General features: G+C 62.9%; 2 protein-coding genes across 2 annotated transcripts; both read right to left on the bottom strand.

Annotated features, from left to right (window-relative positions):
- Window positions 1–4,884: 4,884 nt before the first annotated feature.
- LOC147528009 (E3 ubiquitin-protein ligase PHF7-like) lies at window positions 4,885–7,629 on the bottom strand. Its single transcript, XM_086619284.1, has 9 exons — window positions 7,587–7,629; window positions 7,168–7,259; window positions 6,969–7,076; window positions 6,566–6,690; window positions 6,319–6,481; window positions 6,117–6,223; window positions 5,806–5,911; window positions 5,531–5,648; window positions 4,885–5,375 (listed from the first exon to the last, which is right to left on the bottom strand). Exons 1-9 carry the CDS (start codon window positions 7,627–7,629, stop codon window positions 4,885–4,887), a joined length of 1,353 nt encoding a protein of 450 aa, XP_086475410.1.
- Window positions 7,630–9,995: 2,366 nt separating this feature from the next.
- On the bottom strand, window positions 9,996–13,059 carry LOC147528010 (E3 ubiquitin-protein ligase PHF7-like). The gene is made up of 9 exons (XM_086619285.1): window positions 12,971–13,059; window positions 12,703–12,827; window positions 12,282–12,373; window positions 12,083–12,190; window positions 11,680–11,804; window positions 11,433–11,595; window positions 11,231–11,337; window positions 10,642–10,760; window positions 9,996–10,486 (listed from the first exon to the last, which is right to left on the bottom strand). Exons 1-9 carry the CDS (start codon window positions 13,057–13,059, stop codon window positions 9,996–9,998), a joined length of 1,419 nt encoding a protein of 472 aa, XP_086475411.1.
- Between the last annotated feature and the right edge of the window lie 1,148 nt (window positions 13,060–14,207).

Raw genomic sequence — 14,207 nt, forward strand, 5'->3', positions numbered from 1 at the left:
TCGGTAGTGGTGTGCGGCTCCTATGGCGTCTTCCGGGCCGGCTGTAGGGCTTTTTGGGCACGACGTCGCAAGTTGTAGGCGTCTCGCGTCCGCACGGGCCCAGGGGAGCTGGAGCTTCTGCCACTCTCAAGTGCTGGGGAGCCACATGGGGACCCAGATGGCAGCTGGCCAGTGGTGCCGGGGCTGCTTGTGTCGGGCGCTGGGGAGCTGCAGGACTGTCCAGCAGTGCTAGGGCTGGCCAGCTCTGAGCCGATACTGGAGGCTGGAAGTCGAAGCAAGCGTGGTCAAGGGCACAGCCCCCCAGGCCCGCGGCAGGATAGGCCAGAGCGGTGCCCCCAGCCCTCCTGGAGCAGAGAGTCTCTGCAGAGCCCAGCCTGGGCACCCGCTGCCAGGCCTTGCCTGGTGCTTTGCCTCTTACCGGTGCTCGGTCCAGCACAGCTGTGGCACTCCCAGCTGGCTACGTTCCTCCTCAAGGATGAGCAGCGCCTGTGGGTGCCCTCAGCAGCGCAGGAGCGGCACAGGAGCAGTTGCCAGGCCTGGGGAAGCAAACGGGTTCGTGGCTGTGAGGACAAAGTGACCGCAGCACTGGACTGTCCAGCAGAGCTCTTGTTCTGTCCTCCCGCTTCGAGCCCTCGGTGAGACACAGATCTCGTGCAGAGCCCCGGGCGCAGCTGCGGCAACTTACCCTCTACCTCTGCCTGCTCCCTGCCTCCTGGGCAGAGGCACTCGCTGGCGTCGCAGCGCCTGTGCCTCTCATATAGTGGTGCGTATGTACTGCCGTCCTCCCACCTTGGCAGTCTGATGGAGAAAGGAAAATTGATGAGCTCCAGCTGCCCCAGCGTGAGGCAGAAACAGGGCGTCCCTGCATTTCCCCGCCTGCCCTGTTTCCAGCTCCTCCATGAAGCTGAAGCCCAGACTCACGGGACAGGACTGCTGGGGCAGGCCCTGGCGCGCCACAGCGCTTGCACCCTCCTGTCCTGTGAGTCGGGCAGAAGGACACCAACCTTCTGGGGACTCGGATCCCCATGAGGAGCATTTCTGCAAGAAACGGCTGTCTGTTTCTACAGACAGGGCACAAGAAGCAAGACATGCCTGCACACACAGCCTGTCCCTGCAGGAGAAACACGAGGTGCAGGTGTGAGGCCCGGAGGCTCTTGTTGCTGCCGAGTCCCCACAGTGTCCCAGGGACAAGGGAGCGGCTCCTACCTGGATGCAGCCCCTGTGGAACCAGGCCTTCTTGCAGGCTGGGCACACAAGGGTGCCATAGGACTTTCTGTCCCCCACAGGCTCCAGGCAGATGGGGCAGGTGGTGTCTTCCTCTGGAGCCGCCTCCACTAGCTGCTCTGGGCGGTGCTCAGGGCAGAAGGAGCTGGGGGAAGAGGAAAGGGATGAGCGAGGTGAGAAATAGGCGAGGTCTTTCCTGGATAGTGGGCAAAAGGAGAAAGAAGGTACCTGTACGGACAAAGGAACCGGGTGACGCATTCACCCTCCACGGCACAGGGGAGGTGGAAGCTGCGGTCACAGTCCGTCCCCTGGCAGGTGATGGTGGCTCCACTCCTGCCACAGACGAAGCAGTTCTGGAAAGAGCACAGCAGCCTCCATCAGCGGCAGCTCAGGGCCTCCGTAGCCAGCCCCACAGCTGCAGGTGGGCGCAGGACGGGGCCGCTGCTGGGTCACAGCACCCAGATCCGCCTGGGGGAGGAGGCTCCTGTGCTGGAGCCTCTGTGGAGCTGCTGGGAGCACGACTTTTGCCCCTCAGCTGGTTGCAAGGGCTGACGTTTCTTTCTCGGGGTCTGGGCCAAGCTCCCGCCAGCCTCTGCTGGCACAGAGCTCCCTGTTCTTGTCAGGTGCTCACCTTCTGCGCAGCCTGTCCAACTGTACGTCGGATATCCTCAGGGAGGAATCCCAGGAGGCCTACGTCGTCGTCGTCGTCCACTTCCTGATAAAGCCCATTGGCAAAAAACTGCAGAAAAGCAAAACGAGAAGGAGCTGATGAGGAGAGTGTGGCAGGGGCTGCCTGTGGGAAAGCTGGAGGGAGCCCCAGAGCAACTCACCAGGCAAAAGAAATGGGCAAAGATCCCAAGTTTCTCCAGTTTTCGCCCACAGAGATCTGGGTCGGCCTCTGCCCGGCGACACAGCATGCATGCTGAAGGGGAGAGAGCGAATGGTACCGGGAATGAGCACCTCTGCGGGCCCAGGAAGTGTCCCTGAGGGATTGCCCCAGGGGCCTGCTCCGTCCCTGCCCAGCCAGCTGATGGGCAGGGCTGGAGGGCCTTGGAGAGGAAGGGGCATTGCAGGCACGGGTGTGCCAGCAGGTGCCCGCTGCCCAGCCTGGGCCCTGCCTGCTGAGGAACTGAGGGTCCCGGCCCCGGGGTGGTTGGGCAGCTCCTGCCTCCCCCTGGCACCGCTCTTGGCCCCACGCTGACCACCCCGACCACCCCCCTGCCAGGCTGCGGGAGGGCTCCTTTGCTCTCACCCTGCTCCATTGAGTCAGGCACCTTCTCTTTCCTGGCTGACATGGTGCACGTCAACGGTGAGCGTTTGGGGAGTCCCTGTCCCAGCAGCGCTGGGCTGTCTCTTCCAGACGCTCCTCTGCTGACTCTGAGGGAGAAGCGGGAATGCGGATGAGGGAGAAGTGGGATGTGGGGGAGCTTGCAGCACAGACCCAGAGCCCGAGGCGTGCGGCTCTCGTCCTCCCTCGGCAGCCCCACGGGAGCCCCGTCCCTGCCCTGCTCTCTCCTCACCTCACCAGGTTGCACTGACGCACGGCCTGTGCCCGGCGTTCCTTTACGTGGGCTTGGCCTCGCGGGTCACAATGGCCACGGTGACATCAGCACCGCTGGCCCAAGTGCGCCCCAAATCCGGACAGGGATGCCCTTGGCAACCTGCCGCCCACGCGGAGACGGCCACCCCCTCACAGGGGTGGCACCGGTGGCTGAAAGGTGCCGTTGGGGCAGTGCGACTGCAGGGCTCCAGCCATGGCCAAGCCAAATCTGCGCTCCTGCCCCTGGCACGGCGAGCGCTGCCAGCAGGCCGGGGAAGGTGACCCTTCCTCTCCGCGCCACACCGGTAAGGCTGCATCCGCAGCACCGCCTCCGCTTCTGGGCTCCCCGGTACAGGGGGCAGAAGCCACCTTTGAGCCTGGCCCGGGCTCACACATCCCATCCGCTCGGACGTGGCTGTGGGTGGCCGGGGCGCAGCACAGGACCTTGGGACGGCACCGAAATGTCGCAGGTGGCCCAACATCTTTCTGCCAAACTTCTCAGAGCTTTGGTGACGTGCTGCCTCCAGAACAAAAAGCAGCGGGACCGCCAGCTGGAGAGTCACGGCAGAAACGGCCTTTTTCCATGGCAATAAACTGCCTTCCAGATTCTGTGTGAGCCTTTCCTTAGTGGGGTGGGAACCTGGAAATGGTTGTGGGATAACTTTGGAGACAGCGGGTGGGAGCATTGATCTGTTGGAGGGTAGAAGATTCTCCCTGTTCTGGCAGTCTCTAGACGACGTCTCGTCTGCCCAGAAGGACAGCGTGCTGCCACCGAGTTCTCTTTTGGGCCCGCCATCCCTCCCGTCCTTCCTCCTTGCCTCTTGGTGGGCAGAATAGCTCCTCAGGCCTCCCAGGTGCCCCTGCCTTCCTCAGAGAGGACAGCTGCTCCCTGCTTTGAGGGATCGACTTCCATGCTGCATCGAGGCCTGTCAGGAAGGCGCTTCAGGCACGGACCACAAGACCACCTGTAGCTGGCCTGAGGAGCAGAGGGTTGTTCTCACCTGGATGGCCGCCCCACGGGCTCTCCTTCGCCCTTTGGTCACCGTTACTCTTTGATTCAGCCTTCTCGCTCTCTGCCAGCTGCCACAGAGCTGTTCAGCCGTTGCTCTGCGACCACATCTTTTCCCCTTCTGGCACTGGAAAGGTACTTGCTGGTCTCCAACCGGAGAGAAATCCTGTTGGAGGACTGACATTTCCCAGGCCCCTTGTTCCCCTGCCGTTGAGCACGTGGGATTTTTCCTGCTCTGAAGGGCATATGACAGGACTCAAGCACCCAGTCCCAGGTCCTGCTCTGACTCTCCTGAACTCTGTGGAGTAAATTCCTTAGTGGGGCTTTGGCGTCTCTACTCAAGAGGATTTCTTGGCTTACGCTGCGAGAAGGGAGCCTTCAGTTGTTAGAGCTGCAGCCATGTTGGGGAACAGGACCTGGAGGTGGGGAATGGAGACTGCCCTTTGGCTACTGTAGAAACACACCTATGGAAATCTTCATGTCACAAACCCGGACGTGCCACTGAACTGAACTTTTAACAAAAAGTAGCTTTGCTGCTTTCCACACTTCTCACTCTCCCAGGCAAGGAGGACAGCAAATGGGTTCTAGTGTTGTCCAGAAGCAGAGTCGAAGCGCGTCAGAAGTCTCTGGGACCAGGATGTGGTGAATTTTTAAGGCACAGGGGCCATGCCGGGTGGCAGGCACGGGCCACGTTGCTGGGAGATGGGTGGCGGTGCCAACTGGGCTGTGGTGGGCCACCCTCCCATAGGCAGGGGCAGAGAGCCCCAGTCCTGGTCCCGGGTGCCAACTTCCCCCGGGGAAACGGAGTAGGCTGCGGGGCCAGCGAGGCCCGAAGCACACGGCCATGGTGCCGGGCAGCCGGCCAAGGCCAGCCCACGAGGAAGGAGGTCTGGGAAAGGTGCTGCCAACCCTCAGGGAGAACCCTCAGGGAGAATTCAACTGTTGGGGCCCAGCCCCTAACGCTGCCCCTTGAGAAAGGGAGAGGAGGAGGAAGAAGCAGCCGACAAAGGAGCCTGGAATCTGCCAGTGCAGAGGTTAACATCCAGCTTTATTGTGCTGGTGGAGGGGGATCAGGGCCAGCACTCGGTGACGGCGCACGGCCGGTCCCAGGTCATCTTCCGGGCCGGCTGTAGGGCTTTTGGGCCCGACGTCGCAAGCGGGAGCAGTCTCGTGTCCGCACGGGCCCAGCGGGGCTGGAGCTTCTGCCACTGTCAAGTGCTGGGGAGTCACAGGGGGACCCCGATGGCAGCTGGCCGATAGTGCTGGGACTGCTGGTGTCAGGCGCAGGGGAGCTGCAGGATGGCCCCTGCACCGCCTGGCTGGGAGTGCTACTCTCAGCACTCAGTAGTGGTGTGCGGCTCCTATGGCGTCTTCCGGGCCGGCTGTAGGGCTTTTGGGCCCGACGTCGCAAGTTGTAGGCGTCTCGCGTCCGCACGGGCCCAGGGGAGCTGGAGCTTCTGCCACTCTCAAGTGCTGGGGAGCCACATGGGGACCCAGATGGCAGCTGGCCAGTGGTGCCGGGGCTGCTTGTGTCGGGCGCTGGGGAGCTGCAGGACTGTCCAGCAGTGCTGGGGCTGGCCAGCTCTGAGCCGGTACTGGAGGCTGGAAGGGGAAGCAGCATGGTCAAGGGCACAGCCCCCCAGGCCCAGGGCAGGATAGGCCAGAGCGGTGCCCCCAGCCCTCCTGGAGCAGAGAGGCTCTGCAGAGACCAGCCTGGGCACCTGCTGCCAGGCCTTGCCTGGTGCTTTGCCTCTTACCGGTGCTCGGTCCGCACAGCTGTGGCACTCCCAGCTGGCTACGTTCCTCATCAAGGACGAGCAGCGCCTGTGGGTGCCCTCGGCAGCGCAGGAGCGGCACAGGAGCAGTTGCCAGGGCCTGGGAAGCAAACGGGTTCGTGGCTGTGAGGACAAAGTGACCGCAGCACGGGACTGTCCGGCAGAGCTCTTGTTCTGTCCTCCCGCTTCGAGCCCTCGGTGAGACACAGATCTCGTGCAGAGCCCCGGGGTGCAGCTGCGGCAACTTACCCCTCTACCTCTGCCTGCTCCCTGCCTCCTGGGCAGAGGCACTCGCTGGCATCGCAGCGCCTGTGCCTCTCAAAGAGTGGTGCGTATGTACCGCCGTCCTCCCACCTTGGCAGTCTGATGGAGAAAGGAAAATTGATGAGCTCCAGCTGCCCCAGCGTGAGGCAGACACAGGGCGTCCCTGCATTTCCCCCCCTGCCCTGTTTCCAGCTCCTCCATGAAGCTGAAGCCCAGACTCACGGGACAGGACTGCTGGGCAGGCCCTGGCGCACCACAGCGCTTGCACCCTCCTGTCCTGTGAGCCGGGCAGAAGGACACCAACCTTCTGGGGACTTGGATCCCCATGAGGAGCATTTCTGCAAGAAACGGCTGTCTGTTTCTACAGACGGGGCACAAGAAGCAAGACATGCCTGCGCACACAGCCTGTCCCTGCAGGAGAAACACGAGGTGCAGGTGTGAGGCCCTGAGGCTCCTGCTGCTGCCGAGTCCCCGCAGTGTCCCAGGGGCAAGGGAGCGGCTCCTACCTGGATGCAGCCCCTGTGGAACCAGGCCTTCTTGCAGGCTGGGCACACAAGGGTGCCGTAGGACTTTCTGTCCTCCACAGGCTCCAGGCAGATGGGGCAGGTGGTGTCTTCCTCTGGAGCCGCCTCCACTAGCTGCTCTGGGCGGTGCTCAGGGCAGAAGGAGCTGGGGGGAAGAGGAAAGGGATGAGCGAGGTGAGAAATCGGTGAGGTCTTTCCTGGATAGTGGGCAAAAGGAGAAAGAAGGTACCTGTACGGACAAAGGAACCGGGTGACGCATTCACCCTCCACGGCACAGGGGAGGTGGAAGCTGCGGTCACAGTCCGTCCCCTGGCAGGTGATGGTGGCTCCACTCTCGCCACAGACGAAGCAGTTCTGGAAAGAGCACAGCAGCCTCCATCAGCGGCAGCTCAGGGCCTCCGTAGCCAGCCCCACAGCTGCAGGTGGGCGCAGGACGGGGCCGCTGCTGGGTCACAGCACCCAGATCCGCCTGGGGGAGGAGGCTCCTGTGCTGGAGCCTCTGTGGAGCTGCTGGGAGCAAGACTTCTGCCCCTCAGCTGGTTGCAAGGGCTGACGTTTCTTTCTCGGGGTCTGGGCTAAGCTCCCGCCAGCCTCTGCTGGCACAGAGCTCCCTGTTCTTGTCAGGTGCTCACCTTCTGCGCAGCCTGTCCAACTGTACGTCGGATATCCTCAGGGAGGAATCCCAGGAGGCCTACGTCGTCGTCGTCGTCCACTTCCTGATAAAGCCCATTGGCAAAAAACTGCAGAAAAGCAAAACGAGAAGGAGCTGATGAGGAGAGTGTGGCAGGGGCTGCCTGTGGGAAAGCTGGAGGGAGCCCCAGAGCAACTCACCAGGCAAAAGAAATGGGCAAAGATCCCAAGTTTCTCCAGTTTTCGCCCACAGAGATCTGGGTCGGCCTCTGCCCGGCGACACAGCATGCATGCTGAAGGGGAGAGAGCGAATGGTACCGGGAATGAGCACCTCTGCGGGCCCAGGAAGTGTCCCTGAGGGATTGCCCCAGGGGCCTGCTCCGTCCCTGCCCAGCCAGCTGATGGGCAGGGCTGGAGGCCTTGGAGAGGAAGGGGCATTGCAGGCACGGGTGTGCCAGCAGGTGCCCGCTGCCCAGCCTGGGCCCTGCCTGCTGAGGAACTGAGGGTCCCGGCCCCGGGGCGGTTGGGCAGCTCCTGCCTCCCCCTGGCACCGCTCTTGGCCCCACTGACCACCCCGACCACCCCCCTGCCAGGCTGCGGGAGGGCTCCTTCGCTCTCACCCTGCTCCATTGAGTCAGGCGCCTTCTCTTTCCTGGCTGACATGGTGCACGTCAACGGTGAGCGTTTGGGGAGTCCCTGTCCCAGCAGCGCTGGGCTGTCTCTTCCAGATGCTCCTCTGCTGACTCTGAGGGAGAAGCGGGATGCGGATGAGGGAGAAGTGGGATGCGGGGGAGCTTGCAGCACAGACCCAGAGCCCCGAGGCGTGCGGCTCTCGTCCTCCCTCGGCAGCCCCACGGGAGCCCCGTCCCTGCCCTGCTCTCTCCTCACCTCACCAGGTCGCACTGACGCACGGCCTGTGCCCGGCGTTCCTTTACGTGGGCTTGGCCCCGCGGGTCACAATGGCCGCGGTGACATCAGCACCGCTGGCCCAAGTGCGCCCCAAATCCGGACTGGGTCGCCCTCGGCAACCTGCCGCCCACGCAGAGATGGCCACCCCCTCACAGGGGTGGCACCGGTGGCTGAAAGGTGCCGTTGGGGCAGTGCGACTGCAGGGCTCCAGCCCTGGCCAAGCCAAATCTGCGCTCCTGCCCCTGGCACGGCGAGCGCTGCCAGCAGGCCGGGGAAGGTGACCCTTCCTCTCCGCGCCGCACCGGTAAGGCTGCATCCGCAGCACCGCCTCCGCTTCTGGGCTCCCCGGTACAGGGGGCAGAAGCCACCTTTGAGCCTGGCCCGGGCTCACACATCCCATCCGCTCGGACATGGCCGTGGGTGGCCGGGGCGCAGCATAGGACCTTGGGATGGCACCGAAATGTCGCAGGTGGCCCAACATCTTTCTGCCAAACTCCTCAGAGCTTTGGTGACGTGCTGCCTCCAGAACAAAAAGCATCTGGACCGCCAGCTGGAGAGTCACGGCAGAAACGGCCTTTTTCCATGGCAATAAACTGCCTTCCAGAGTCTGTGTGAGCCTTTCCTTGGTGGGGTGGGAACCTGGAAATGGTTGTGGGATAACTTTGGAGACAGCGGGTGGGAGCATTGATCTGTTGGAGGGTAGAAAGATTCTCCCTGTTCTGGCAGTCTCTAGACGACGTCTCGTCTGCCCAGAAGGACAGCGTGCTGCCACCGAGTTCTCTTTTGGGCCCGCCATCTCTCCTTTCCTTCCTCCTTGCCTCTTGGTGGGCAGAATAGCTCCTCAGGCCTCCCAGGTGCCCCTGCCTTCCTCAGAGAGGACAGCTGCTCCCTGCTTTGAGGGATCGACTTCCGTGCTGCATCGAGGCCTGTCAGGAAGGCGCTTCAGGCACGGACCACAAGACCACCTGTAGCTGGCCTGAGGAGCAGAGGGTTGTTCTCACCTGGATGGCCGCCCCACGGGCTCTCCTTCGCCCTTTGGTCACCGTTACTCTTTGATTCAGCCTTCTCGCTCTCTGCCAGCTGCCACAGAGCTGTTCAGCCGTCGCTCTGCGACCACATCTTTTCCCCTTCTGGCACTGGAAAGGTACTTGCTGGTCTCCAACCGGAGAGAAATCCTGTTGGAGGACTGACATTTCCCAGGCCCCTTGTTCCCCTGCCGTAGAGCACGTGGGATTTTTCCTGCTCTGAAGGGCATATGACAGGACTCAAGCCCCCAGTCCCAGGTCCTGCTCTGACTCTCCTGAACTCTGTGGAGTAAATTCCTTAGTGGGGCTTTGGCGTCTCTACTCAAGAGGATTTCTTGGCTTACGCTGCGAGAAGGGAGCCTTCAGTTGTTAGAGCTGCAGCCATGTTGGGGAACAGGACTTGGAGGTGGGGAATGGAGACTGCCCTTTGGCTACTGTAGAAACACACCTATGGAAATCTTCATGTCACAAACCCGGACGTGTCACTGAACTGAACTTTTAACAAAAAGTAGCTTTGCTGCTTTCCACACTTCTCACTCTCCCAGGCAAGGAGGACAGCAAATGGGTTCTAGTGTTGTCCAGAAGCAGAGTCGAAGCGCGTCAGAAGTCTCTGGGACCAGGATGTGGTGAATTTATAAGGCACGAGGGCCATGCCGGGTGGCAGGCATGGGCCACGTTGCTGGGAGATGGGTGGCGGTGCCAGCTGGGGTGTGGTGGGCCACCCTCCCACAGGCAGGGGCAGAGAGCCCCAGTCCTGGTCCCGGGTGCCAACTTCCCCCAGGGAAACGGAGTAGGCTGCGGGGCCAGCGAGGCCCGAAGCACACGGCCATGGTGCCGGGCAGCCGGCCAAGGCCAGCCCACGAGGAAGGAGGTCTGGGGAAGGTGCTGCCAACCCTCAGGGAGAACCCTCAGGGAGAATTCAACTGTTGGGGCCCAGCCCCTAACGCTGCCCCTTGAGAAAGGGAGAGGAGGAGGAAGAAGCAGCCGACAAAGGAGCCTGGAATCTGCCAGTGCAGAGGTTAACATCCAGCTTTATTGTGCTGGTGGAGGGGGATCAGGGCCAGCACTCGGTGACGGCGCACGGCCGGTCCCAGGTCATCTTCCGGGCCGGCTGTAGGGCTTTTGGGCCCGACGTCGCAAGCGGGAGCAGTCTCGTGTCCGCACGGGCCCAGCGGGGCTGGAGCTTCTGCCACTGTCAAGTGCTGGGGAGTCACAGGGGGACCCCGATGGCAGCTGGCCGATAGTGCTGGGACTGCTGGTGTCGGGCACAGGGGAGCTGCAGGATGGCCCCTGCACCGCCTGGCTGGGAGTGCTACTCTCAGCACTCAGTAGTGGTGTGCGGCTCCTACGGCGTCTTCCGGGCCGGCTGTAGGGCTTTTGGGCCCGACGTCGCAAGTTGTAGGCGTCTCGCGTCCGCACGGGCCCAGGGGAGCTGGAGCTTCTGCCACTCTCAAGTGCTGGGGAGCCACACGGGGACCCAGATGGCAGCTGGCCAGTGGTGCCGGGGCTGCTTGTGTCGGGCGCTGGGGAGCTGCAGGACTGTCCAGCAGTGCTGGGGCTGGCCAGCTCTGAGCCGGTACTGGAGGCTGGAAGGGGAAGCAGCATGGTCAAGGGCACAGCCCCCCAGGCCCAGGGCAGGATAGGCCAGAGCGGTGCCCCCAGCCCTCCTGGAGCAGAGAGGCTCTGCAGAGACCAGCCTGGGCACCTGCTGCCAGGCCTTGCCTGGTGCTTTGCCTCTTACCGGTGCTCGGTCCAGCACAGCTGTGGCACTCCCAGCTGGCTACGTTCCTCATCAAGGACGAGCAGCGCCTGTGGGTGCCCTCGGCAGCGCAGGAGCGGCACAGGAGCAGTTGCCAGGGCCTGGGGAAGCAAACGGGTTCGTGGCTGTGAGGACAAAGTGACCGCAGCACGGGACTGTCCGGCAGAGCTCTTGTTCTGTCCTCCCGCTTCGAGCCCTCGGTGAGACACAGATCCCGTGCAGAGCCCCGGGGTGCAGCTGCGGCAACTTACCCCTCTACCTCTGCCTGCTCCCTGCCTCCTGGGCAGAGGCACTCGCTGGCATCGCAGCGCCTGTGCCTCTCAAAGAGTGGTGCGTATGTACCGCCGTCCTCCCACCTTGGCAGTCTGATGGAGAAAGGAAAATTGATGAGCTCCAGCTGCCCCAGCGTGAGGCAGACACAGGGCGTCCCTGCATTTCCCCCCCTGCCCTGTTTCCAGCTCCTCCATGAAGCTGAAGCCCAGACTCACGGGACAGGACTGCTGGGGCAGGCCCTGGCGCGCCACAGCGCTTGCACCCTCCTGTCCTGTGAGCCGGGCAGAAGGACACCAACCTTCTGGGGACTTGGATCCCCATGAGGAGCATTTCTGCAAGAAACGGCTGTCTGTTTCTACAGACGGGGCACAAGAAGCAAGACATGCCTGCGCACACAGCCTGTCCCTGCAGGAGAAACACGAGGTGCAGGTGTGAGGCCCTGAGGCTCCTGCTGCTGCCGAGTCCCCGCAGTGTCCCAGGGGCAAGGGAGCGGCTCCTACCTGGATGCAGCCCCTGTGGAACCAGGCCTTCTTGCAGGCTGGGCACACAAGGGTGCCGTAGGACTTTCTGTCCTCCACAGGCTCCAGGCAGATGGGGCAGGTGGTGTCTTCCTCTGGAGCCGCCTCCACTAGCTGCTCTGGGCGGTGCTCAGGGCAGAAGGAGCTGGGGGGAAGAGGAAAGGGATGAGCGAGGTGAGAAATTGGTGAGGTCTTTCCTGGATAGTGGGCAAAAGGAGAAAGAAGGTACCTGTACGGACAAAGGAACCGGGTGACGCATTCACCCTCCACGGCACAGGGGAGGTGGAAGCTGCGGTCACAGTCCGTCCCCTGGCAGGTGATGGTGGCTCCACTCTCGCCACAGACGAAGCAGTTCTGGAAAGAGCACAGCAGCCTCCATCAGCGGCAGCTCAGGGCCTCCGTAGCCAGCCCCACAGCTGCAGGTGGGCGCAGGACGGGGCCGCTGCTGGGTCACAGCGCCCAGATCCGCCTGGGGGAGGAGGCTCCTGTGCTGGAGCCTCTGTGGAGCTGCTGGGAGCAAGACTTCTGCCCCTCAGCTGGTTGCAAGGGCTGACGTTTCTTTCTCGGGGTCTGGGCTAAGCTCCCGCCAGCCTCTGCTGGCACAGAGCTCCCTGTTCTTGTCAGGTGCTCACCTTCTGCGCAGCCTGTCCAACTGTACGTCGGATATCCTCAGGGAGGAATCCCAGGAGGCCTACGTCGTCGTCGTCGTCCACTTCCTGATAAAGCCCATTGGCAAAAAACTGCAGAAAAGCAAAACGAGAAGGAGCTGATGAGGAGAGTGTGGCAGGGGCTGCCTGTGGGAAAGCTGGAGGGAGCCCCAGAGCAACTCACCAGGCAAAAGAAATGGGCAAAGATCCCAAGTTTCTCCAGTTTTCGCCCACAGAGATCTGGGTCGGCCTCTGCCCGGCGACACAGCATGCATGCTGAAGGGGAGAGAGCGAATGGTACCGGGAATGAGCACCTCTGCGGGCCCAGGAAGTGTCCCTGAGGGATTGCCCCAGGGGCCTGCTCCGTCCCTGCCCAGCCAGCTGATGGGCAGGGCTGGAGGCCTTGGAGAGGAAGGGGCATTGCAGGCACGGGTGTGCCAGCAGGTGCCCGCTGCCCAGCCTGGGCCCTGCCTGCTGAGGAACTGAGGGTCCCGGCCCCGGGGCGGTTGGGCAGCTCCTGCCTCCCCCTGGCACCGCTCTTGGCCCCACACTGACCACCCCGACCACCCCCCTGCCAGGCTGCGGGAGGGCTCCTTCGCTCTCACCCTGCTCCATTGAGTCAGGCACCTTCTCTTTCCTGGCTGACATGGTGCACGTCAACGGTGAGCGTTTGGGGAGTCCCTGTCCCAGCAGCGCTGGGCTGTCTCTTCCAGATGCTCCTCTGCTGACTCTGAGGGAGAAGCGGGATGCGGATGAGGGAGAAGTGGGATGCGGGGGAGCTTGCAGCACAGACCCAGAGCCCCGAGGCGTGCGGCTCTCGTCCTCCCTCGGCAGCCCCACGGGAGCCCCGTCCCTGCCCTGCTCTCTCCTCACCTCACCAGGTCGCACTGACGCACGGCCTGTGCCCGGCGTTCCTTTACGTGGGCTTGGCCCCGCGGGTCCACAATGGCCCGCGGTGACATCAGCACCGCTGGCCCAAGTGCGCCCCAAATCCGGACTGGGTCGCCCTCGGCAACCTGCCGCCCACGCAGAGATGGCCACCCCCTCACAGGGGTGGCACCGGTGGCTGAAAGGTGCCGTTGGGGCAGTGCGACTGCAGGGCTCCAGCCCTGGCCAAGCCAAATCTGCGCTCCTGCCCCTGGCACGGCGAGCGCTGCCAGCAGGCCGGGGAAGGTGACCCTTCCTCTCCGCGCCGCACCGGTAAGGCTGCATCCGCAGCACCGCCTCCGCTTCTGGGCTCCCCGGTACAGGGGGCAGAAGCCACCTTTGAGCCTGGCCCGGGCTCACACATCCCATCTGCTTGGACGTGGCCGTAGGTGGCCTGGGCGCAGCACAGGACCTCGGGACGGCACCGAAATGTCGCAGGTGGCCCAACATCTTTCTGCCAAACTCCTCAGAGCTTTGGTGACGTGCTGCCTCCAGAACAAAAAGCATCAGGACCGCCAGCTGGAGAGTCACGGCAGAAACGGCCTTTTTCCATGGCAATAAACTGCCTTCCAGAGTCTGTGTGAGCCTTTCCTTGGTGGGGTGGGAACCTGGAAATGGTTGTGGGATAACTTTGGAGACAGCGGGTGGGAGCATTGATCTGTTGGAGGGTAGAAAGATTCTCCCTGTTCTGGCAGTCTCTAGACGACGTCTCGTCTGCCCAGAAGGACAGCGTGCTGCCACCGAGTTCTCTTTTGGGCCCGCCATCTCTCCTTTCCTTCCTCCTTGCCTCTTGGTGGGCAGAATAGCTCCTCAGGCCTCCCAGGTGCCCCTGCCTTCCTCAGAGAGGACAGCTGCTCCCTGCTTTGAGGGATCGACTTCCGTGCTGCATCGAGGCCTGTCAGGAAGGCGCTTCAGGCACGGACCACAAGACCACCTGTAGCTGGCCTGAGGAGCAGAGGGTTGTTCTCACCTGGATGGCCGCCCCACGGGCTCTCCTTCGCCCTTTGGTCACCGTTACTCTTTGATTCAGCCTTCTCGCTCTCTGCCAGCTGCCACAGAGCTGTTCAGCCGTCGCTCTGCGACCACATCTTTTCCCCTTCTGGCACTGGAAAGGTACTTGCTGGTCTCCAACCGGAGAGAAATCCTGTTGGAGGACTGACATTTCCCAGGCCCCTTGTTCCCC

This window comes from Tauraco erythrolophus, chromosome 12 (assembly GCF_009769465.1).
Source record: "Tauraco erythrolophus isolate bTauEry1 chromosome 12, bTauEry1.pri, whole genome shotgun sequence".
Lineage (NCBI taxonomy): Eukaryota > Metazoa > Chordata > Aves > Musophagiformes > Musophagidae > Tauraco > Tauraco erythrolophus.

What these genes read in the sequence shown, in the direction of transcription:
- LOC147528010 (XM_086619285.1), bottom strand. Translation starts at nt 13,059, where the DNA reads ATGTCACCGCGGGCCATTGTGGACCCGCGGGGCCAAGCCCACGTAAAG. An exon ending in GCCTGACTCAATGGAGCAGG is followed by an intron (nt 12,374 to 12,702) that starts GTGAGAGCGAAG and finishes TCTCCCCTTCAG; the next exon opens with CATGCATGCTGTGTCGCCGG. An exon ending in CGGTTCCTTTGTCCGTACAG is followed by an intron (nt 11,596 to 11,679) that starts GTACCTTCTTTC and finishes TCTTCCCCCCAG; the next exon opens with CTCCTTCTGCCCTGAGCACC.
- LOC147528009 (XM_086619284.1), bottom strand. Translation starts at nt 7,629, where the DNA reads ATGTCAGCCAGGAAAGAGAAGGCGCCTGACTCAATGGAGCAGG. An exon ending in CGGTTCCTTTGTCCGTACAG is followed by an intron (nt 6,482 to 6,565) that starts GTACCTTCTTTC and finishes TCTTCCCCCCAG; the next exon opens with CTCCTTCTGCCCTGAGCACC. An exon ending in GCTGTGCGGACCGAGCACCG is followed by an intron (nt 5,376 to 5,530) that starts GTAAGAGGCAAA and finishes TTCCCCTTCCAG; the next exon opens with CCTCCAGTACCGGCTCAGAG.